The sequence below is a fragment of the Piliocolobus tephrosceles genome, chromosome 7 (genome assembly GCF_002776525.5).
Source record: "Piliocolobus tephrosceles isolate RC106 chromosome 7, ASM277652v3, whole genome shotgun sequence".
NCBI classification, from domain to species: domain Eukaryota; kingdom Metazoa; phylum Chordata; class Mammalia; order Primates; family Cercopithecidae; genus Piliocolobus; species Piliocolobus tephrosceles.
The window spans coordinates 94,580,683-94,606,832 of record NC_045440.1 but is presented as its reverse complement, the minus strand read 5'-3'; the positions used below and the strand labels follow the sequence as shown (position 1 = coordinate 94,606,832).

Genomic DNA, 26,150 nt, shown 5'->3' with positions numbered 1-26,150 from the left:
TTAAAAACATTTGCACTAAAATTAACTTCTTCTACGTTGAATGATGGTTGAATTTCTTTCATACGCTTCTGACTGAGTGGTTTTAAAAATCCATGCCAGTACATGTATTTATCTCTGCAGCTTTTATAAAGGCATTCCTGTACTGTGATCCTTCAGAAACTGCACTTTCAAAGACTTCCTTTTCAGTCATCCTCAAGATTCAGGGAAATGTAAAAGATTCAACTTTGGCAATGGCTGGGACCTCTGCCCCAATAATGCTATATTCCTAAATGCTACTCCATGAGATATACATTAATGAAATAGAAAACAGAAACACCAAATGTTTTAGTATATATTTTCAACTGAGAAAATATAAACAATATTTATACAGTATTCCATTTTAAGTATTTACACAGCATTAACATAGAAAGCAGTGAGAAACATGATACATTTACAGTTTTTTGTTTTTGTTTTTTTCTGAGACAGGGTCTTGCTCTGTCGTCCACGCTGTAGTGCAGTGGTGCTATCTGGCTCACTGCAGCCTCCATCTCCTGGTTTCAAGCAATTCTCGTTCCTCAGCCTCCCAAGTAGCTGGGATTACAGGCCACCACATCCAACTAATTTTTGTATTTTTTGTAGATATGGGGTTTTGCCATGTTGGCCAGGCTGGTCTTGAACTCTTGACTTGAAGTGATCCACCTGCCTTGGCCTTCCAAAGTGTTGGGATTACAGGCGTGAACCATGGCACCCAGCCTTACTGTTTGCTATTTACAATCTTTAAACATAATTGAAAAGCAAAACTTTGGAAGATAACTCTTAAAATATTAAGTAATTAAAATGTATAAAAAATATTGGGAAAAATGCCACATATAATAACTTAATAAATGTAAACTATATTAGAAATGCAAATATATTGCATGGAAAGAACATACTGACCTAATACAGGTATACAAAGGAATGAAAAGATATCATTTCATGAGATGCATATTAATCCAACAGTGAATTAATCCACTGCCAACTAGGGTAAGCAATTAGAATAATGCAAATTGAATCAGCAATAATACAATTTAAAATTTCTAAGTAAACTTGAAAATATCTTTCAACATTTATTTAACCATAAGCACACAAAACATGAAAATATCAAACTGAAAACTAGTCTTAATCTTGGAATCAAATTACTTTGTCAATGTGAGAAAATTCAGGCAGCTCTCAGTTTATAAAATAATCCACAGAGAAAATTGATGGGGACTGTTTTAATTATCATTAAAAAGTATTATGCTGAAAGCAACATTTAGATTTTTTTTTGGCCTCACTGTCAGTGTTAATTTATTATTTACTGCATTAAATACCACACACAATGGGAAAACAATATTTTCTGTTTTATCACATATATTCCCAAGTTATAAAAATAAATCTTTCTGCAAATAAAAAACAAAAACAGAATAGTTTGCATTAAAAGTTTTAAAAATATGGCAAACTAACCTGGTATCACGACATTTTTTTTGGCCATGATTATACTGAGTCTTTAAGTTATTTATTCAGGAAGTTAAATCAAAAATCTTTGATCCACCAATGTTTTGGACACCAAATTCTTTTGTCCTACTGTATTACGGATATATCTAAAAATCTGGAAAATTAAAACAATTCAGAATGAAAAGAAATATAAACAAAATTAAATATGCACATCAGTTAAAATATCTAGATTAAATTAGCTAATTCTCTCAACTATTTTCATGTATCAGGCATCTGAATCACATGGTGATACACAAAATTATTTCAAGATGATAATTTTGTTCATAGTTTCAAAGCAATGTATGTTCCCATTTAGAGTAAATTCTTATGAATTAATAATACAAATTCTCTCAGGTTCACAGGGATACACTTTAAAATATTTAGAAAGGCAACTTTCTTCTAAGTCTAAAACTAAGGAAACATCAAAAGAATCTACTCGTTAGGGATAGAATTTATGCACAATTCTAGATCACTGTCAAGGACTAATAAATTGCATCTTACTCATATATACTTCTTTGACATAGTGGAGAATATTTAGTTGATAATAACACCATTTCAAGAACAGATTTGCCATTTCTTGAAATCGCTATTTCAGGGTCCACACTCATACACAAAGTTGCTTTTCATCTACACAGGTAGGGCAGGTGTCAAAGCTGCAGGCTGAAGGGGGCTTCCCTTTGGTGCTGAGCCCTGAGCTAGCTCTCCAGTGCCTGTTTTTTTGTTACTTAACATCTGGTGGAGAGGGTGGATGGGACTCTAATTACTGTTCACTTGTAGCATCTAGGAGACTAGTAGTTAAATGTCTTCCTATAGGATTCATCTTCCGTGTATAATCAAGCAACTGATGCCCTCCACTAGACCCCAGTATTTCATTGACCCTAAAGGACAGAGTACAGTTGGTTAAAATGTTATTCCTCCTTTTAGTGGGGTTAGTCATATTCTAAACCTTTAAAAAATTGTAGTAAAAGTAGACATTGTTACTCTTTGCTATGAAAATATCTACTTCTAACATATTTCTCTCAAGAAAATGAAGGAAAATGTAGAAAAATTTTTAAAATTTACCTCTTGTTGTAGATATGTAAGGAAGGACGCTAAAATAAAATTTTGGCAAGCCAAATCCACAACACAGAAGAACAGCAGATCAAAAATAAGAAGGGTAGCTTCATTTCCATAATACAGGACACTGCTGAAAGAATAACCTTCATCTATTAAAAAAGTTTAGAAAATATAAATTAGAAATTTAAAAAAGGAACAAGTCTGTGATAAATTTCTGGTGACAAAATCTGGATATTTAAAAACAGCACATTAGAAACATACTATATACAACACTTCATGGCTTACACAAAAATAAACGAAAATTTTAAGATTTGCTCATCTAAAAGAGGTTAGTTAAAAAACTCATAACACCTCCTAAAAAGCAGTTTTAACATTAGGACCAATGGTTGGTAACTGCTGGTAGTGTAAGTTTCAAAAACCAGTTAATAAATAGCCTTTCTCTATTTCTTTATGTAACTAAAAGCTACATTAATCTTACAAACATTCCCTGAGATAGAGTAAATTAGAGAAAAAACCCAGCAAGGCACAGAATAGTACACAGTGTTCAAGAGTTCAAGAATGTATTTCAAATAGTCCCCTTAAGGTTTTGCTCTAAGTTCTCTTCTCACTCCACCAGAGGGTTTCATCCTTATTGGGATGTGAACACCCTTTTAAAAAGATTATGATGAGGCCGGGCACAATGTCTCATGCCTGTAATTCCAGCACTTTGGGAGGCTGAGGCAGGAGGACTGCTTGAGGCCAGGAGTTCAAGACCAGCCTAGGCAACATAGGGAGACTCCATCTCTACCAAAAAAAAAAGAAAAAAGAAAAGCTGGATCTGGTGGTGCACACCTGTAGTCTTAGCTATTTGGGAGACTGAGATGGGAGGAGTGCATGAACCCAGGAGTCTAAAGTTATAGCGAGCTATTAATATGATTGCACCACTGCACTCTAGCCTGGGCAACAGAGCAAAAACCTGTCTCTAAACAAACAAACAAACAAAAAACCACAAAAGCCTGATGAAAGCTAAAGACCCTTTCACCAGGAAAAAACAAACAAACAAACAAACAAACAAAAAACTATACATATACAAGTCTTGCCAACAATTTCAGGGAAATCCAGAAAACCACTGAAGCAGCCTGGGGATACCCAGTCAGGAACATCTGCTTTATACAAGGGGGCATCTGGAGTGCTGGTAATGTTCTCTCTTGAAAGGGTACTAGTTACAGGGGTATATTCAGTTTGTGAAAATTCATTGACCTATAAGTTATATCCTTACAAAATATGCACATTATACTTGCATCTATAATCTTAAAAATAAACCTGTTTTACATGCTCTCTCTTGGTGATTTTCTACTAACACTGCTCCAGCAATGACTTCATATGATAGCAACTCCTCAATTTATTGTGTGCTTCTATTTTCTCCTACGACCTGGTCCCTTATATTTAATGCCTACTGGATACCTCTTCCTAGATGTCCTAAAGTACCTCAAGATGCAACATACTGAAAACTAAATTCATCCTCTTTCCCTCAAAACCTGGTCCTCCCTCTGTATTGCCTCTGTTATTGAAAGGCACCACCACCCACTTAGTCACACAGCCAGAAGTCTGGATAATTTTTGACTAGTCTTTTCCCTTAACATTTCTGGCAATCCTTTCTTCTCTAGCCCCACTGCTACTGCCTTAGCTCATAGTCTCATCATCTCTTGATGAAGACGAAGATAGTGAGGCCAGGAACGGTGGCTCACACCTGTAATCCCACTTTGGGAGGCTGAGGTGGGCAGGTTACTTGAGGTCAGGAGTTTGAGGCCAGCCTGGCCAATATGGTGAAACTCCATCTCTACTAAAAACACAAAAATTAGCCAGGCGTGGTGGCTGACGCCTGTAATTCCAGCTACTCGGGTAGCTGAGGCAGGAGAATTGCTTGAACCTGGAAGGTGGAGGTTGCAGTGAGCCAAGATTGTGCCACTGCACTCCAGCCTGGACAACAGAGCGAAACACCATTTCCAAAAAAAAAAAAAAAAAGAAGAAGAAGATAGAGAGATGGAAGAACACAGTTAGAAAGAGGAGGAAGATACTAGGAAGAGGAAAGAAGACTGAAGGAGAAAGGAAGAAAAAAGCAGGAAGAAAGAAAGTGACTATTGTATTATTAAAAATAATAGGGCCAGGCACGGTGGCTCACGCCTGTAATCCCAGCACTTTGGGAGGCCAAGGTGGGCAGATCACCTGAGGTCATGAGTTCAAGACCAGCCTGACCAACATGGTGAAACCCCACCTCTACTAAAAATACGAAAATTAGCCAGATGTGGTGGCACATGCCTGTAATCCCAGCTACTTGGGAGGCTGAGGCAGGAGAATTGCTTGAACCTGGGAGGCGGAGGTTGCAGTGAGCCAAGATCATACCATTGCGCTCCAGCCTGGGCAACAAGAGTGAAACTCCATCTCAAAAAATAATAATAATAACATTTCCTTTTCTGAGTGCCTGTCCATAACAGATACTTTACTGGGTTCTTTATATTAACACATAATAACTCCACAAAACTTTTAGAGGATTGTAACCAATTTTACAAAGAAGGCATTAAAGTTCAGAAAGGCTAAGCAAGTTTCTCAAAGTTCACAAAGCCAGTAAATGGTAGAGTCAGGTTTTGAATCCAAGACCAGAAGACTTTGAAAGCTACAATACTTTTGTTTGTCTGTTTTTGTTTTGCAGAGACAGGGTCTTGCTCTGCCACCCAGGCTATAGTGCTATGGCATGATCATAACTCACTGCAGCCTTGAACTGCTCAAGTGATCGCCTGCCTTGGTCTCCCAAAGGGCTGGTATTACAGGTGTGAGCCACTATGCCCTGGAGGAAAGCTATAATCCTAATGTCTAAACTATGCTGTTACAATTTTGCATCTATTTAAACTCAACTTGTAACCTACTGACAGAGTAATTCTTCCAATTTACAAATCAGATCTGCTTAGCACCCTTCAGTGATATATCCATGTTCATTAGCAGTGGTTTCTTTTTCTTTTCTTTCTTTTTTTTTTCTCTGTTTTTTTTTTTTTTTTTTTTTTTTTTAAACAGGTTTTGCTCTTGTTGCCCAGGCTGGAGTGCAATGGCACGATCTCAACTCACCACAACCTCTGCCTCCTGGGTTCAAGCAATTCTCCTGCCTCAGCCTCCCAAGTAGCCGGGATTACAGGTATGCACCACCACTCCCGGCTAATTTTGTATTTTTAGTAGAGACAAGGTTTCACCATGTTGTCCAGGCTGGTCTTGAACTCATGACCTCAGGTGATCCGCCTGCCTCGGCCTCCCAAAGTGCTGGGATTACAGGCATGAGCCACCGCCCGGCCCCATTAGCAGTGGTTTCTAAATCATTTTGATCATGCATCCCTATCAGAATAAGATGTTGAGCATGCAACCCATAATAGATATAATAGAAATATTTTATTAATTACTACTCCATATAAATTTAAAAATAGATTAATTATGATTAAATTGCAAATATATACAAATAGATATTTTAATATTTTCTTCTCACACCTCCATGGATCAACTTATATACATCTTGTGGGGCAAAAAATTTAAAAAAAAATTTTAAAAACAACAGGTTTACAGGACAGAGTGAAACTCCTTAGTGTATCAGGCAAGGCCTTTGTAATTTGGTCTCTGCTTTCTTTATCTTTCAAGTACTCTCTTCCACTGTGTCCCACTTCATATCAGACTTTATAAAGTTTGTCTCTACTAAAATATACAAAAACTAGCCGGGCGAGGTGGTGGGCGCCTGTAGTCCCAGCTACTCGGGAGGCTGAGGCAGGAGAATGGCATAAATCCGGGAGGCGGAGCTTGCAGTGAGCTGAGATTCGGCCACTGCACTCCAGCCCGGGGCGACAGAGCGAGACTCTGCCTCAAAAAAAAAAAAAAAAAAAAAAAAGAAAGAAAGTGCATAATGCACTTTGCGCACTGTTTTTGAATCCCCTTTTCCCTGTCTGCATGAATGTCTTTGCCTTCCTCTCTTACCTTAATCCTCTCGGTTGACAAACAGCTACTGAGTTTTTAAAACTCAGTTCAAACTTCTCCATGTTGCCTCTTCTGGCTTTACCTCATATCTGGTTAGATTTTCTATGCTCCCTTCTGTCCCCGGCACAACCTGTGCCTGTACAGACTTCTATGCCAGTACCACCCTCTTTATTCACATGTTTGTCTTCTATAGTCTGTTAAACAAGATACCCAAGGTAGGGATCATTCGTCTGTGTATCTCAGACTGACACAATATCTGGCATGCAATAACATATGGGTAAATGATATCTAGGCCAGGGCATTGGTTATACCACTTCTATTCTTACTCATACAATAGGTCATCAGTCATACTACAAATGACATGTATACTATGTTTTTAATATGAAACTAGGTTTAATCACTATTCCTGTCACAAATATTAGCAATTTTTACAAACTTGGATAAGATAAAAAATTAAGTATTAAAGATTAATCACAAATGTTATTCTTCTTTAAGTGTTTCATATGTTTGGCATTAAACGAACGTTCCAATAAAATCTGAATTTTATTTGTTTTACTATCTCTTCTATGCAGACTGTTGATTCTGAAATTCACCTTTTCTACTTTCTTATAGAATCTTTTATGTGTTTGTTTCCAGCTATATGACATAATAAAATAGAACACAGAAAAGAATTATAATTCAGGAGGTTAACTGAGTTCACTATGTTTCCTTTGTTTTCATGTAAAGTTGTTATTATTATTTGAAACAGAGTTTCACTCTTGTTACCCAGGTTGGAGTGCAATGGAGTGAACCCAGCTCACTGCAACCTCCACCTCCCAGGTTCAAGTCATTCTCCTGCCTCAGCCTCCCAAGTAGCTGGGACTATATTTGCCTGTCACCATGCCTGGCTAAGTTTTTGTATTTTTTGTATTTTCACCATGTTGGCCAGGCTGGTCTGGAACCCCTGACCTCAGGTGATCCACCTGCTTCGGCCTCCCAAAGTGCTGGGATTACAGGTATGAACCAATGCACCTATCCATAAAATTATTAAATCAAAAGAAAAATATCAGCTGGGCTCGGTGGCTCATGCTTATAATCCCAGCACTTTGGGAGGCCAAGGCGGGCGGATTACGCGGTCAAGACATCAAGACCATCCTGGTTAACATGGTGAAACCCCGTCTCTAGTGAAAATACAAAAAAAATTAACTGGGCGCGGTGGTGGGTGCCTGTAGTCCCAGCTACACGGGAGGCTGAGGCAGGAGAACGGTGTGAACCTGGGAGATGGAGCTTGCAGTGAGCTGAGATCGTACCACTGTACTCCAGCCTGGGCGATAGAGCGAGACTCCATCTCAAAAGAAAAAAAAAAAAAGAAAAATATCTACAAGCACTTTTTTCTCAAACTTTGAAAATAGTTATCAAGTTCTACAAAGGGATTTAAAAGATACCATTGTAAAAGATGCTTTTTTCCATTGGTTCCATGAATTCCATTCCAAGAATTCTTTCAAGAAGCAACTTATCTTTTATAAAGTAATCCATTTCCTTATGAACCTAATAAAAAAAAAGACAGCATCATTTCAAAAACAGCAGTGAAATAAATGCTTTGCAATTAATGTAAAATCAGCAGGAGAGAAAATGAAAAATGAATAGTACACAAAGAAAATCTGTTCTTCAAAAAGACTGAATTTACTACACTAAAACCTGTAACAAACTTCTCTATAGGAATGTTTTAAATTTTAAATGCCCTTAGTAGTATTTACGGCTAGATATACTGAAAATCAATTTATAAAATGCTTTTCAGAAATACAATCATAGCATAACACAAGGATTTCAATAATGAATAATACAGTAATATTTTGGTAACTGGCTAACAAAATTCCAGTGCAGACATAGTATAAGGGAATCATCATTATATTAACAGACACAGAAAATTTCATTTTACTTTTGCATAACCTAACTCTATCCCTAAGCCGTAGTTTGTTAATGCTAGAAATGTCTTTTAAAAATATGTTATTCCTAAGTATTGAATGTGACAGACAAAAAAAGGGAAGGTCCTAAGCAGGGGGGTTCTAAGTTTACTGACTTGGTTGACTTGAAGAAATAATTGACATTCCCACTTAACCTTTTAAAAACTGCATTTGATCCCAGCTTAAATATAAATGTTGACATACATACATGGTCAATGAAGGAGCCAAGAAATTTATTCATCATATGATATGCCTTTATACTCTGCTCAAAAGTATTTGCTGATGAACTCAATAGTCTAGCAGGACCATTTTTCTAACGTAAAAAAGAGAAATGAATAAATACAAAGTCTTATGTTCTTGGTATCTAAAACACATTAAATATTGATGGAATATATCTGAACTGTACTTTATACAAACCCTTATTAGTGTCTCATGAATTCTGTCATAATGTTGTCTCATCTGGTTAGAAATTGCAATCTCAAAAGTCTGACCATCTGTGTTGGGTACCAAACCTCGCTGGCTACACAAATTTTCCTGAAAAGTTAAAGAATTTAAGTTAAGATCAAAATGATAAAAAATTTCCTGACTCAAAAAGAAAATACAGACTGTTTTTTAGCTGTTATCATGTATTACAAGATTCAAGTGCTAAGTGAAATTCACTGAAACTGTATTTGAGAAACAGATTCTACCATTATCCTAGGTTCCCAGATTTTGCTAATTTCTACTTTATTCTAATTCATACTCCCTTGCAGGTCTTTATATCATCTCCTTTGCTCTACTTTAAATAAAAAGAAAAATATATGTATATTTATCTATAATATATAAATATATCTATTTATATATTTATCACATACATTTATATATTTAGGTAGAGCATATATATATATTTTTAGGTAGAGTATATATATTTAAGTAGAGCAAAGGAGATGATATAAAGACTATATATATGTTTATTGTATATTGATATTCTTAGCTTCCCTTATAATGAAGATTATTGCTCTTTTAATGTATGCTGAAAGGTCTTGCTTTGGAGTTAACTAGTTTTATAATTGCAAATGATCTTTTTTGTTTTCTAAACATTTTTGAGATGCTTCCTTAATTAATTCCAATAAAACATAGTGATACGTGACCAAACAGTTAATGTTATGAACCAGATATCCATACCCATTTTGGGTTTCTCTTATACAACTTGGATCCTGACAACCACAAATATGTAAAAAATTTTTGATTTGACTGATGCTTCAAGGCTCGACTCAAGTTCTCTGGCCTACATAAAGCCTGTCTACCTACTCCAGAGGTTAATATTTTCCTTCTTTGTCTTTCTATACAGTTAAAGGGAGAATACATATAGTGAACTTCTTTATTTAAAATTTTTTTCTTGATTAAAAACATTCATGCCATTGCAGAAAATTTACAAAATAAAGAGAAATACAAAAAAGAAAAGAAAAAAAATTACCTAGTCTCAACACCCAGAAATATAGATATATTAAGGAATTTCATTTCCAGTCTTTTTTCTAAGGGATGTACATATAAATAGCATAAAATTGGGATGACTTCTTTTTCACTTTGACTTCTTTTTCACTTAACGTTATAGCCTGAGCAATTCCCCATGTCATTAAATATTCTTTAAAACATGATTTTACCATCTACTTAAGATTTCACCATAAAGGTAAGCCAATTTATTTAATATTCTCCAATTTTTACATACTTTTCCCCTTATAAATAACTCCTGTGATAAAGATCCTGAATTTAAGTAGCTGTTCATATTGCTAATTTTTCCTTGAGTTAACATTCATAAAATCAGTGAATTAAAGATCATGAACCTTAAAAAGCTCTTGGTATATATGTTGCCCAAACACTTTCAAGAAGGTCTGCATAAATTCAACCTGCCACCAGTAGCTTTGTGGTTGCCCATTTCACTGTGTCCTTGATGCTATTAAGTATTAGCTTTTCTAAAAAAATTTTTGCTAATTTGAAGAGGGGAAAATCATTATTTTTATATTCAGCTCTCTGATTATGAGTTAAAATCTTTTTAGAGGTTTATTAGTGTCTATTGGTCATTTTTCCATTGAGATTTTAATTTAGTGTTTTCTTAGTGATTTGCATAACTTTCAATATTGTTATCAATAGCTTTGTCATGTTTATTATAAGTATTTTACTCTAATTTACCTTTTATTTATGATTGCTTGATATGTAAATGTACTATATTAATAAAGTAACCCATCAATTAATATTTTTTGATGCTTTCTATTCTTTATCCTTAAAATATCATCCTCCAGTCTGAAATATTCTTTTCTAGGTTCTTATGGCTTCATGTTTTACATTTAACTTTTTAATCACAAGGTAATTTCTAATGTTTAATCAAGTGATCCAGTTCAATGTATTAAATAAATTCTTCTTTGAAATGCCATTATCACGTATCAAATTCTTACAAGTCACAGGTATGGCCCTTAATCACTAAATCCTCTTGGTTTTTCTGCTTAAGCACATCCTATTCTCTAAAAAATTTTATTATGGAAGTTTTCCAAATGTACATAGTAGAGAGAACAGTAAACCACTCATTACCTAGCTTCAACAATTACTAATATTTTATCAATTTTGTTTCATCTATCCTCCCAAATTTTCTTTTTTCTTAGAGTATTTTAAAGTAAAACCCAGACCATGTCATTTCATCTGTAAATGCTTTGTATGCATTTCTAACAAGGACTTTAAAATAAATAACTACCATGCCATTTTCATACCTAACAAAATTAGTTATTCCTTAACATTTAGTCCACTAAAAATCTCCCAGATTTTCTAAATAGTTGGATTGTCTGAATCAGGATCCAAATAAAGTCCACACATTGTATCAGATTGGTTTGTTTTTCAAACCTTTCTTATAATGTTCGTACACTGGCACCATCATCCTTCCTTTTCTTTTCATGCCACTGATTTGTCTGGAGACACTGAGTAATTTATCCTGTGAGGCAGCCTATACCCGGACCTGGCTAATTACCTTCTATGGCACTATTTAATTTGTCCCTTTATCGCTTGTATTTCCTGTAAACTGGGTGATTAGGCTAGAGGGTTGATTATACTCAGGTTCAGTTTTTTAGGCAAAAATACTTAATTGGTGTTATATACTTACTACTACATCATGGCAGGAAGTGTATAGGTCAGTTATCCTTATGTTTATTTACAGGGCGTCTAAATTACGTCAACCTGATCCCTCATTATAAAGTTCCCTGTCAACAATCACTTAATTGTTTAGCATCCACTGATGATGGCAGATTACATTCATCAATCCATTAGTCGCTGCAAAATGGTAATTTTTCTAACTTAGAATTCCTTCTACTTTCTTCTATAAAGAGGAACTTTCCCTCATGAATTATTTGGTTACTGTGAAATACAGTTCATATAGGAACTACAAGATAAAATCAGATTCTTTGCCTTTGTGGATGTTCAGGGTGAGCTGGTTCCTAGCAATTTTTTTTTTTTTTTTTTTTTGAGACAGTCTCGCTCTGTCGCCCAAGCTGGAGTGCGGTGGTGCGATCTCGGCTCACTGCAAGTTCCGCCTCCCGGGTTCACGCCATTCTGCCTCAGCCTCATGAGTAGCTGGGACTACAGGCGCCAGCACCACGCCCAGCTAACTTTTTTGTATTTTTGGTAGAGACAGGATTTCACTGTGTTAGCCAAGATGGTCTCGATCTCCTGACCTCATGACCCACCCGCCTTGGCCTCCCAAAGTGCTGGGATTACAGGCGTGAGCCACCATGCCTGGCAGTCCCTAGCAACTTTCAAAGTGATCAATAGGCCAGGTGCGGTGACTCACGCCTGTAATCCAAGCACTTTAGGAGGCCAAGGTGGGTGGATCACCTGAGGTCAGGATTCAAGACCAGCCTGGCCAACATGGTGAAACCTCGTCTCTACTAAAAATACAAAATTAGCCAGGTGTAGTGGCAGATGCCTGTAGTCCCAGCTGCTCAGGAAGCTGAGACGGGATGATCACTTGAATCCAGGAGGCAGAGGCTGCAGTGAGCCAAGACTGCGCCACTGCACTCCAGCCTGGGTGACAGAGCGAGACTCCATCTCAAAAAAAAAAAAAAGTTATCAATAAAGGCTTTTTTCAAAAAAACAAATCCAAGATTTATAAGAATCCATTTCTCAACTTAAAAACAAAAAGATGTAAAACATTTTCATACCGCTTCTCTTTTAAGGTTCACATTCATTTCTTCCATATTAGTATCTGCATGCCCATGTACTGATCTACCATGAATGTAATATCCAAAACATTTGTGGGATAACAGAAACACTGATATCTATATAAAGACAATAAAAAGAAGCAATTAGCAACTCTTCTGCAAAACAATAAAAAATTAAGTTTTCCTTAAAATTGCTTTCTTTTTCCCAAAATAATGAAGATTGTATTCTTGGGAAATATATAAAGAGGATAATACAGTAATCAAGGATAATAAGGTTTTTTTTAAAGTGTTTGAAAAAGAGATTGAAGATATTTTCCAAGAAAGGGAGAAATAAGTCTGTGCAACATAGGGAAACTCTTTCTCTACAAAAAAAAAAAAAAAGTTGAGTTGGTGGTGCACACCTGTGGTCCCAGCTACTTGGGAAGCTGAGGTGGGAGGATTGCTTTAACTCAGGAGGTCAAGGTTGCAGTGAGCTATGACTGCACCACTGTACTCCAGCCTGGGTTACAGTGCGAGACCTTTTCTCAAAAAAAAAAAAAAAAGAAAAGAAAGGAAAAGAAGAAACAGCGTTGATATACAAACAATTTTCAGGGGTGCTGGAATTAATGAACTACTTGGCAGCATAAGAAATTCATAATTAAGAAACTGTAAATAAAGATGAAAAAAACAGGCTGGGCACAGTGGCTCACACCTGTAATCCCGGCACTTGGGGAGGCTGGAGGCAGGTGGAGTTCAACACCAGCCTGGCCAACATGGTGAAACCCCATCTGTACCAAAAATACAAAAAAAAAATTAGTCCAGCAGAGTGGTGCGCACCTGTAATCCCAGCTACTCAGGAGATTGAGGTATGAGAATTGCTTGAACCCGGGAGCCAGAGGTTGCAGTGAGCCAAGATGGTGCCACTGCACTCCAGCCTGAGTGACAGAGCAAGACCGTTTCCAAAAACAAACAAACAAACAAACAAACAAATAAACAAAAAAAGATGAAAAAACTAAGGCAGTAAATATTAACTTGTAATATTATTAAAATATTAAAATTAGATAATATAAAAATTATAATTATCTCTGGAATTAACAACCAGTGGAAAATTGGACCAAAAATTCAATCATACCAAATCACTTTTAAAGCCTCTCTTAACGAACTGATGACCTTTAAAAAGGGAAAGTAACAGTTGCAAGATGAAGTCAGAAAGTACTTACATTACTCATAGAGCATAAATCAACGAACTGTCGAATTTTATCTTCTATAAATCTCTCATAAAAGATAGCAAAGAACACGATCTGAAACATTAAGCCAAGTTTATTTTATTAGCTTTTAGGATTTTAATTTTCTGTTACAGCCACAGTGTAGTATCTTAAGGAAAAAAAAGTTCCAACCAAAAGCACAGTGGTCTTTAACAGTTCCTATGTGATAAAGTCCTACTTATCATTTCTGAGTCTTCTGTCGAAGGGAGGAGGATTTTGAAATTGTGTTGAGTCATTGAGGGAACCTATTTTGAGTTTTGAAAACTTTCTGTGTCATTAAAACAAGCTATGACAAACATGTGGGAAGAAAGAAAAAGTCTTTTAAAAATGTAGGACAAATCAATGCATCGATGGTCGGATTTATGTTTGGTTTTGTCATTTTGCTCATCTAAATTCCAAGACATGAGAAAATTCTCTACTTTTCAAATTAATTTTCTCTGCCAGAACAGCACATAAAAAGCATATATCTAGTATTCTGACTATAAAGTATTAAAAATTCATATGGAATGGTTTCCAGTGTTTTCTTAGATTTAATAGTAGAAACAGAAATTTTATAAATAAAAATTTTACCTGGTACATCTTTTTAGACATGTTTCACAAAAAGGTAAAATTTCCTAACTCCCCTATTTAAAGCTGTCCCCACTGTCCCCCATTCCTACCCTCCTCTCCCCACCCTTCTTTTTACTCTCTATCTCATGTCCCTGCTGCATCTCTTCACAGCACTTGGCACAATCTGTCATTTGTTCCTGTAACAGCATATCCATAAGCTCAGCACAGCATCCAGTACATAAAATGCACTCAAATATGTGAATGAATGGATAAGTGAATCTACAGTAGCTGACTGCTGAAAATGTTTTCCTACATACTCTATATACATATTTTAAACCTCTTTAAAGGATGTCAAAAACAGCAATATTCAAGGTTTAAAAATTAAAAGACACCACTTAAAAGCTGAAGAGGCTGGGTTTAAGGAAATAGAAGGAGTGAACAATAAAGCCTGACATTATTAGAATCAAGAAGAGTTTAGACAAATTTACAAAACTGTAACAGGTTGTTAAAGGAACTCTCAAAGATTCTTGACAAATATATAAACACCGATCATTTTAGAATATTACCATGGAGAGAAAAGGTTTACTATCCAGCTGACAGCAAAGTGAGATGCAAAGAATGAAGTTAGATGGTGGTGTCTGAGATTGCTAGGTGCTGTCCCAACAACCCTTTCTCCTTAGTAACAGATCCCTTCCTTGAGCAGGATATACTGCTGCCCAGCTGAAAGTTAGTGCAGTTAGGTGTGGCCATGCTATTAAGTTCTAGCCAAGAAGATGTTGAAAGGCACTTCTGAAAAGGCTGTTAAAGAAAAGGTGAGCTTACCTACTTCAATTCCCTCCTGTAACTTCATTGGCCATTATGGACCATGAAGGGACTGTGGAGATGGAAGTCCCTTGTGGCTGGGCAGAAGGACAGGCTTCTGGGTCCTGACAGTAGCACTAAGCCACCATTCCACTCCAGCCCTGTACTTTGGACCTCTGCTTATCTTTTTCATGGGAAAGATAAGGTTCTCTTTGATTTCAGCCACTCTTATTTTGTTTTTGATTGTGTTATATTCAACCAAATATGAAAAGTTTCAGATGATACTGCTTTAGACTCTCTACATCCGGATGAATCTGATATACTCACAAAATATATTGGTATATTATACAAAATTTTTCCTTACTATTACATTGATGGTAAACATCAAACTCCATACTCTTTTGATTCTATCTTGTTTCCAATTCTAATATGTTTGTTTTCTTTTTCTGGTTGTCAGCTATCCTTTACTAACTCTATCCCTGTAGTTTCAAGTTTGAGTAAGTCTCATCAATTTAAAATAAATATATATTTAAAAAGTTAATACACAGATTACTGAATACCACCACCTGGACCTAATTCTCTAAGAATATGCTCTCTTAAAAATATTTCAGTCTGGCTCATACCTGTAATCCTGGCACTTTGGGAGGCCGAGATGGGAGGATAGCTTGAGCTCAAGAGTTTATGACCAGCCTGGCCAACATGGTGAAACCCCGTCTCTACTAAAAACACAAAAATTAGCTGGGCATGGTGGCAGGCCCCTGTAATCCCAGCTTCTTGGGAAGCTGAGGCAGGAGAATCGCTTGAACCTGGGAGGTGAAGGTTACAATGAGCCGAGATCATGCCACTGCACTCCAGCCTGGGCGACAAGAGTGAAACTCTGTCTCAAAAAAAAAAAAAAAAAAAAAAATCGCTGGGTGGGGTGGCATGTGTCTATAGTCCCAGCTACTCAGGAGACTGAGGCAGGAGGATTGGTTCAGCCTGGGAGGTTGAGGCTGCAGTGAACTATGATTGCATCATTGCACTCCAGACTGGGAGACAGGGGAAGACTGTCTCTAAAAACAAAAACCAAACAAACAAAAATCTCAAAAGATCCTTAAAAGTAGGCTGTTCTAGGTAGACAGCTATTAGCCAGCTATAGGAAGTTAAAAGTGGTCTCTCTAGAGGTCCTATCTTCATGTGCTGATTATAAAAGTGAAGGAAATTTTAAACAGAAGGACTCTTTCTGTTTATGAGTACCTGAAAGTTAGATGCTTGCTGCTTCTTTCTTTTTCTTTTTTTTCTTTCCTTTTTTTTTTTTTTTTTTCTTTATAGCCTCTACTAGATCCATGGGACCTGAGGCTAAAAAGACTTATTTTTACTTTTGGTCATTTTAATAAATATTTCAATAAAAACTCCACAAGGGATACGAGCAATTTGAGTAAGGTTTCATGATATATAAATAAATGTAAACAGTAAGTTATGTTTCAAAAGAAAACAACATATTTAGGGTAGCTTATCTGTCCCTGTATTTACATATAAACTAAACAAGGAGTCTGTCCTATGACTATAAAGCTGCAGACTCTCAAAGGCCCTTCAGAGCCCCACTATCAACGAGAACGTGAACTCTGAAATCAGGCTGTCTGAGTTCAAATTCCAGTTCTGTCAGTTACTAGTCACATGACTTCAGGCAATTTTTTTTAGCCTTCCTGTGTCTCAGTTTCCTCATCTATAAAATGAGGATAATAACAGAGCTTATCTCTGAGGGCTATTATAAAGATTGAGGCATTATTAGGTATAAAGCAATTACAATTGTCCTTTAGTATGTTGGGATTGAGTCCAGAACCCCCAAGTATACCAAAATCCACCCATATTCAAGTCCCACATTCAGTCCTGCTGGAACCCATCTATACAGAAAGTTGGGCCTCTGCAGATGCAGAATTTGCATTCTGTGAACACTGTATTTTCTACTCTCAATGAGTTCAAATAGTTTAACCCCATGTTGTTCAAGGATCTACAGTAATTACACTTGATCTTAGCCTAAAAGCCAAGAAGTGATGGATCAACAGTAGTTAATTAGTACAGTGACTAACACAATATAAGAATTGACTACTGGCTGGGTGCGATGGCTCACACCTGTAATCCCAGCACTTTGGGAGGGGAGGAGGGTCACCTGAAGTCAGGAGTTCAAGACAAGCCTAGCCAACATGGTGAAACCCCATCTCTACTAAAAATACAAAAAAATTAGCTGGACGTAGTGGTGGGCGCCTACAGTCCCAGCTACTCAGGAGGTTGCGGTGGGAGAATTGCTTGAACCTGGGAGGCAGGGGCTGCAGTGAACCAAGATCATGCCACTGCACTCCAGCCTGGGCGACAGAGCGAAGACTGTTTCAAAAAACAAAACAAAAAAAAAAACTGACTATTAGCTTATTGCTCTTGTCACCTTATTTCTGCTACAGAAAGAAGGATGTGGTCAATGTTTGATGATAATCAGTAAGTAGGCAGAGTTATGAAGAAGCAATGTTACTTAGAAGTAATATTACCTGTATAATTCCAATGGCTAGCCAAAGAGCAGCAGACACTGCATATCTCAAAATGCGGCTATAAGGAGCTACATAGCTAGATGGACTTCTAGAAAGACTAGAAGATGAGTCCATTAATGCCAAGTTCTTGAATCCCACAACCTGGAGTAAAAAGGAAAAGTAATAATTTAAACAGACATGGATAAAGAAAACTACTCTAGACTGAAAATAGAAAACCTCTCCCTACTCACCTTGAAAAACTAAAATATCCAAGTTTGTATAAACAGTAGAAAATCTAGATAAAAATAATTATTATCCAGTATCTTAACTACAAAGTATTTATTACACAATATTTAGTTAGTTCATTTGGCATTCTTCTCAATATGACTAAGGGTCAAATATAACCTTATTGTCATACACATTGACAAGACTACAAATTTAATTAAAAGGATAAAACTTTCATTAGTAAACTACCAATGACTGAAACCAACAACTAGTATTTCATGAGTATTTGACATGTGCCAGGCACTGTACTAAACATTTTTATACTTTAAAACAGTATATTACAAAATGTCTTCTAAAGGGCATAAGTTCTTTGAAAAAGTAATCTATGTTTAAATACATTTGGTCCATCCATTACACTCACCTCCATGCTTCCCACCCTTGTAGAATAAAGGCTCTGAGAAGTTTTACAGTAAAAGGTGCTACATGATTATACTGAATCCAATATTTTCCAAACTTACTTGACTATAAAACTTTTTCATGTAACATCTTTTAAAGCTGAGGAAACTCCTAAACACACACACACACACACACCCCTTCAAAAAGAAAAGAAGTATGTGAGGTAACAGATAAACTAGCTTGATTTAGCCATTCCACAATGAATACATATATCAAAACACTGTATTGTAAACTATAAACATATGTAAATTTTATTTGTTTATTTAAGAAAAACCAAAATACTACTTCAAGTGAATTTTGGAAGTATTGCTCATATTATTTAAAAGCTCTAAGGATACAAAAAGTCTTCTACTAGTTTTACAAAAGTAAAGGAAGGGAAAGGGGAAAGAGAATGGAAAGAAAGAAGAAAAAAGAGGGAAGACAGACAGACCTAAGAGTTAATGATTTATATTCAATCTTAATTAAGCAGATAATTCCTGAGAAAACCTATTCCCATATAAATGGTTTCCATGTTCAGTCTTATACTTAGTACTGAATACTTTCTTTAATAATTTCAACTAAATCCATGAAATAACTGCAAATGTATAATAAATATGTTGCATCTTGTTCATTTTAGCTCCAGCTCTTAGCACAGAACATAGTCCATAGTAAGTTTTCAATAAGTTGAAAAATATCAAACTTATAATAGTGATTCTAATGCAGGGGAGAATATGGATCAGGGAGTAGGGAGCTTTTTCAAAACATAGATACCTGTGGTTACCTCAAAGCTACTACATCAAACATAGTCTCTAACGGTGAGCCTGAGCATAGGTATTTTACAAAAGATCCCCGAGGGATTCTGATACAAACTATTGGTTTTAAAGCCACTCCTTACACCTAGAGCAGTCAAAAACACAGAGACAGAAAGTATTATAGAATGGTGGTTGCCAGGGGTTAGGTGTAGCAGGGAATGGGTACAGGGTTGTTTAAGGGGTATAGAGTTTCAGTTTTGCAAGATGAAGAGTTCTAGAGATGAATGGTGATGATTTTGCATGACAATGCGAATGTACTTAACACTATCTTTTTTTTTTTGAGATAGAGTTTCGCTCTTTTTGCCCAGGCTGGAATGCAATGGCGCGATCTCTGCTCACTGCAACCTCCGCCTCCCGGGTTCAAGCGCTTCTCCTGCCTCAGCCTCCCGAGCAGTTGGGATTATAGGCATGTGCCACCATGCCCGGCTAATTTTGTATTTTTTGGTAGAGACAGGGTTTCTCCATGTTGGCCAGGGTGGTCTCAAACTCCCGACCTCAGGTGATCCGCCCGCCTTGGCCTCCCAAAGTGAGGCGTGAGCCACTGCGCCTGGCTGACTTAACACTATTAAACTCTACACTTAAAAATGCTTAAGATGGTAAACTTAAAAAAAAAAAAATTGTGGTAAAATAAATAACATAAAGTCACTCCTTTTTAATGGCTTCACAACAATATTTCAACCTTTAGAGAAATCTTCCACTGTCATGAAAACTTAGTTGGAATTATATTAGTTTAATATTTATAAGGTACATGTAAGTTGCATATAATCACATCAAACAGTTTATACCTCCAAAAAGAAGAGGACAGTAAGTACTTGAAATAGTGAATTAATTTTTCTCACAGTCTGAATTTCATTCCATTCATTTGCTACAAAATATGTTCTCCATATGCTTACAGGAACAGTGGCACTTCGTACACCACCCTCACCTGGTCAGAAAAATAAAATGAGTAAAAGAATTCTACCTCCTTTGCTCTGCAAGGATAACAAAAGAATTTTGGTACAAATGTTTATTTCACTTACCTTCAACAGCTTTAAGAACCTTTCCTTTAGGTCGCTCCCAATCAATAAAGAATACATCTATTGTAATCTGGGATATGAGCTTATGCAAAAATTGTAGTGCCTGAGAATGACATATAATAAAACACCTGAAAAAGTACCAGCATTAAGCCTGCTTATAAAACCAATATTGACTCTTTAAGAAACATACTGTTATCACAAGAACATATACTTTTATAAGTGAATTCACATGAAGTTATAATACCACTAGGGATCATTAGAAGCTCATCAGATAACCTGGAATCACCAAATTCACAGAATTTTCATATACATTTTAATTTACCTTTCCTTTTTATTTGTTTCTTTAAAATAGGAATACGAAAAGAGGCAACATTTTTCCTCCTCACATAGGGACTTATATAATTGACTCTTTCCCAAAGATTCTAGAAGCAGACCTCGTTTTGTAGATCAGTTGACTTCTTTATAAGTAAAGATATTTTCAACTATAGTCTGTTTTTCCTAATTAAAGTTTTTGAATGCTCTGTTTTTTCTATTTCTGCTATTAAGATTTCTGATTTTTACATAATGCATTGTTGAAACACATCTTTCTCATTTATAGAAGCAATATGTTTAAACTGAGGCATTCTTTCTAGTTGTTGCATTATTGATCAAATAAAGGATAAAAATCTAAGTATGGGATACTTCACTTCGAGAAGCTCCCAGTCAGTGGAAAAAGGAGACAGTTAATATTCACAGTACAATGGGATAAGCCAAGAGGCATATAAAGAGCTTCACCTACATTGATAGAGAACACTGAGTTGAGGATGGGGGTCATAAGAAGAAAGGAGCAAAGGAATCTGGAGACAGACAAAACAGCTTTAAGATCTCAACACTTTATCCTTGATTAATGCAGACAAAATTCATGCCTGAAGACATTTTGTCCCATTGTGAATGTATCATCAGACTTTAAGGAAATTTATATACTGAAATATCATTTTATCAAATAAGCCAAACAAATTTATGGCTTCTTTGAAAAAAATATTTAAGGCAGATTTTCAGACTGAGCATCTACTACAAATAAAAGTAAATTTACCGCATAAAATAATTAATGCTTTCTTTCAAAACCAAAGTGAATTTCACACCAAAGATTTTTGAAAACATTTTAATTTTAAAGACTTATTAGTTCATTAGCAGGCCTTTTAAATTTGGTAACCTGTCCTTTAAAACTTACCTTCAGAGCAAAGGCACATCCAACATAAGTGACAAAACGTTCTTCCTGAACTGGCATTGGTAGCAAAACAGAGACAGACTTCTGTGCCTATAATAAAAATTACTTGATTAAATATAATCACACAAAGGTTTTTTTTTGTTTTTTTGGGGGGGGGAAAGGAAGGTCTCAGTATGCTGCCGGGGCAGGACTCGATTCTGGACTCACAGGATCCCCCCACGTAAGTCTTCCAATTGAACAAGGTTTTTATTAAGCACAATTTAAAAACCAAAGAAAGCATAAAAGAGGAAGATAGTGATGTAATTGATAAGCTCAGCACACTCAAGGAATGGAGAGTTGGGCACTTTTCTTTTTTTTTTTCTTTTGAGACGGAGTCTTGCTCTGTGGCCCAGGCTGGAGTGCAGTGGCCGGATCTCAGCTCACTACAAGCTCCGCCTCCCGGGTTTACCCATTCTCCTGCCTCAGCCTCCCAAGTAGCTGGGACTACAGGCGCCCGCCACCTCGCCCGGCTAGTTTTTTGTATTTTTTAGTAGAGACGGGGTTTTACCATGTTAGCCAGGATGGTCTCGATCTCCTGACCTCGTGATCCGCCCATCTCGGCCTCCCAAAGTGCTGGGATTACAGGCTTGAGCCACCACGCCCGGCCCCGGCACTTTTCTTAATACTGTTGATCAAAAATTCTCCCAAACAAAAATAGTTCCTTTATAAAGAAAATTTTTCAATTATTCCGATACTGGCAGTTGGGGTAAATTCAGAAACTCACTCACTTTGAAGAAAATAAGCCAGTAAAGACCTGTTCCCACTGTGATGATAAAGAAAACATTGGCCAGATCACCAGCATAGTACACCAAGAATTTCATAACTGTCTGCAATTAAAAAACAAGAATTACAGCTGTTTAAAACTCAATGTATAAACCACTTTTAGTAATACTACCACTTTTATACATCATCCACTACATTTCTTAAGCCTGAAACCTCGTTTCACATATCCACATATGATCTGGCTATAAAGACCACCTGCTTCCTCCTCCTTGCTACCTTTTGGTTCCTTACCTTTCTGGCCATTCCTGGTAGCCTCTTTTTTCAACTCTTCTCATCTTTCACTATCTAAGAAAGTTGAACTGCTTCCTAATTTTCTCTTAGTCCCCTTTAGTCTCTCCTCCACACTAACACCAGAGTTAGTTTTCTAAAATGTGAATTGGATTGTGTCACTTCCCTTGTTAAAAATGAACAACTCCTCACTGCAATATAAATTCCTGATCCACAAGGTCTTTCACAATTTGGGCCAAAATTAACTTTTTAGCCTCATCTGCCAGTTCCAGTCATGTAATTAGTCAATGACTAACCACTCCATACTTTCTTTTTTCTTTTTTTTTTTTTTTTTTTTTGAGACAGAGTCTCACTCTGTCGCCGGGGCTGGAGTGCAGTGGCCGGATCTCAGCTCACTGCAAGCTCCGCCTCCCGGGTTCACGCCATTCTCCTGCCTCAGCCTCCTGAGTAGCTGGGACTACAGGCGCCCGCCACCTCGTCCGGCTAGTTTTTTTTGTATTTTTTTAGTAGAGACGGGGTTTCACAGTGTTAGCCAGGATGATCTCGATCTTCTGACCTCGTGATCCGCCCGTCTCGGCCTCCCAAAGTGCTGGGATTACAGGCTTGAGCCACCGCGCCCGGCTGCTCCATACTTTCATCTCAAATACTTTATGGAATAAAATGGGCATTGTTTTACCAAATATTCTTCTCTTCCTCTCTCTGGTAAGCTCTCATGATTTCTGAGCACAGACTATGTCTGTCTTTGCTCACTATCACAGCCTCTAGTTCCTGGCAGAGTGCCAGACACTTAGACAGTAGAGCCTCAGTGACTATTGTAGAATGAAGAGATAATCCCACTTAAAGTTCACTTCTCTGGGAAGGCTTTCTGGACTATCCCAACTAGTAAATCAAGTCCCCCTGCTGATTCCTTAGCTCACTGGCTTTGGAATCAGAAAGATACTTTGGTTAAAGTTACCCTGTAACTTTTCTCATGTTCTTCATCAGCAAAATGGAAATATCTATTACTGAGTTGTTGTAAAAATCAAGTGAGTAGAAAATTTAACCTTTGCCTCAATTTCCTCATGTGTAAAATGCGAATAATAATAATAACCTAACTTCAAAGAGCTACTGTGAGGATTAAGAAAATTACATACATACAGCTTTAAAAAGTGCCCGGTACATGGTAAATATTTTTTAAATGTTTGATAAAAATAAAAGGTTAAATATGAAGTGAAAGTATAAAGTTAATAGAATAAAATGTAGACTATCTTTGTGATCTTGATATAGGGAAGGTTTTCCTAAACAAGATCCTAAAAGCACTGAAAAAATATTCAGATGTGATGATATCAAAACTAAAAGTTTCTGGCCAGGCATGGTGGCTCATGCCTGTAATCCCAGCACTTTGGGAGGCTGAGGTGGGCGGATCATGAGGCCAGGAGTTCAAGACCAGCCTGACCAACACGGTGAAACCCTGTCTCTATTAAAAATAAAAAAAGTAGCCAGGCAAGGTGGTGCATGCCTGTAATCCCAGCTACTCAGCAGACTGAGCCAGGAGAATCACTTGAACCCGGGAGGTGGAGGTTGCAGTGAACCAAGATCGTGCCTCTGCACTCCAGCCTGGGCGACAGAGTGAGACTCTTGTCTCAAAAAAACAAACAAAAACAAAAACAAACCTGAAAGTTTCTGTTAAACAAAGGACCACAAGGATAAAAATGACAGATGGGTCACATATTTATTTGTTCATATATTTCAACATCAGAAACCAAAAAGGGGTTACCATTTAGAAAATAAAAAAAATCCTTCAAAATAAACAAGAAAAACTGGAAACATAATAGAGAAGTAGGCAAGGGATATAAACAGGCAGTTCACAGAAGGAAAAACCTGAATGATTAAAATGTATATGAAGAGTACAGAGAAATGAAAATGAAATCAACAGTGACATACTACTATATGCCATGAGATTGGCAAAAATTGGAAAGGTTGGAAAAATATCAAGTGTTGCCAAGTTTGTGCAGAAATAAGAAGAGCACTGCTGGTAGGAATATAGACTGGCATACAGTATGGTGGGAAGAAAATGAGGTACGCATATACCATATGACCCAGCAATACTTATCCTAATTACATACCCCAGAAAAATTCAATGCAACTTCTTTACTTATCCTCTAACTGTGTCTTATGAAAAGGATCCAGAATAGTCAAAAGATTAAAATATTATTTAAAAACTCCTGAGATTATACCTGTAAATCAATCATGGGACTCCCAATGCGCCTCTTCCATCCTGCTGTCTTCAAAAGAGATGCTAAAACAGCTAGCCCACCCAATACACCCAAAGCAATCTAAAAAACAAAAGAACAATTGAGAATTTATGTAATTTCTCTCATTGGTGCTCAAGAACACTGTGAACAGAAAGTAAGGAAGTGCTCAAAAAAATGGTGGGGTAGGACATGTTGAAAGGACAAAGGAGTCAAGTTGGAGGAACTTGTAATGGCCAAATGTGGGACAATTTGAACAAGAAAACAAATAATAACATATCATAATTACTAGAATAAAATAAATACGAGTTCACACTGATTTAAAAATAAATAATTGAATAAATAATGTGAGCGAAGGGAGAGTTTCTCCTTATAGTAAAGTTCTAAATTAATAAATAAAAAAGTAATTAGGGAAACAGAAAATCACCATCAGACAAATATCACAGTGAAACTTTCTGCAGGTAAGAATCATCAATGGATGCTATTCAATAAAATTAGAGGGCCCGGCGTGGTGGCTCACGCCTGTAATCCCAGCATTTTGGGAGGCTGAGGCGGGTGGATTGCCTGAGGTCAGGAGTTCAAGACCAGTCTGGCCAACATGGTGAAACCCCATCTCTACTAAAAATACAAAAAAATTAGCCTGGTGTGGTGGCATGCACCTGTAATCCCAGATACTAGGGAGGCTGAGGCAGGGGAATTGCTTAAACCAGCAAGGTGAAGGTTGCAGTGGGCCGAGATCACACCACTGCACTCCAGCTTGGGCAATAGATTAAGACTCCATCTAAAACAAAATAAAATAAAATAAAATTAGAGGGCCGGCTGGGTGCGGTGGCTCACCTGAGGCTGGGAATTTGAGACCAGAATGACCAACATGGAGAAACCCCATCTCTACTAAAAATAAAAAAATTAGCTGGGCATGGTGACACAAGCCTATAATCCCAGATACTCAGAAGGCTGAGACAAAAGAATCACTTGAACCCGGGAGGCAGAGGTTACAGTGAGCTGAGATCATACCATTGCACTCCAGTCTGGGCAACAAGAGCAAAACTCCGTCTCCAAAAAAAAAAAGAGAGGGAGAGAATAAGAAGAATAAGAAGCAGAATATTTGCATAATTTCAAAGAATCTTCCCCATGAGATACTTATTTTTATTTATTATTATAGCATCACTTTGATGGCATCTTTGCCAAAACTGTATGAACTCAATTTGATCATGGGAAAATACCAGACAAACCCAAATTGAGGGCCAAAATAAGGGACCAGTACTCTTCAAAAGTATTACGGTCAAGAAAGACTAAGAATCTGTCACACATTGTAAAACACTAAGGAGATATGACAGCTAAAAGCAATATGTGACACTAGATTGGGTCCTAAAACAGAAAAAAATTCAATAGTGAAATTCAAATAGTATGTAGATGAGTTAATA

At 36.8% G+C, this 26,150-nt stretch overlaps 1 protein-coding gene across 1 annotated transcript in view; it reads right to left on the bottom strand.

Moving 5' to 3' along the window:
* Positions 1-1,049: 1,049 nt before the first annotated feature.
* The window catches only part of TMEM67 (transmembrane protein 67), a 65,278-nt gene continuing 40,177 nt past the window's right edge, over positions 1,050-26,150 (bottom strand). The window contains exons 16-28 of the mRNA XM_023222860.2: positions 24,712-24,810; positions 22,213-22,311; positions 21,449-21,535; positions 20,242-20,341; positions 20,008-20,147; positions 17,772-17,912; positions 13,858-13,938; positions 12,659-12,775; positions 8,895-9,011; positions 8,686-8,790; positions 7,959-8,061; positions 2,554-2,696; positions 1,050-1,606 (exon numbers count right to left, since the gene is read on the bottom strand). Coding sequence (XP_023078628.1) covers positions 1,526-1,606; positions 2,554-2,696; positions 7,959-8,061; positions 8,686-8,790; positions 8,895-9,011; positions 12,659-12,775; positions 13,858-13,938; positions 17,772-17,912; positions 20,008-20,147; positions 20,242-20,341; positions 21,449-21,535; positions 22,213-22,311; positions 24,712-24,810 — 1,413 coding nt within the window. The 3' untranslated portion in view covers positions 1,050-1,525. The remainder of the gene's footprint in view (positions 1,607-2,553; positions 2,697-7,958; positions 8,062-8,685; positions 8,791-8,894; positions 9,012-12,658; positions 12,776-13,857; positions 13,939-17,771; positions 17,913-20,007; positions 20,148-20,241; positions 20,342-21,448; positions 21,536-22,212; positions 22,312-24,711; positions 24,811-26,150) is intronic.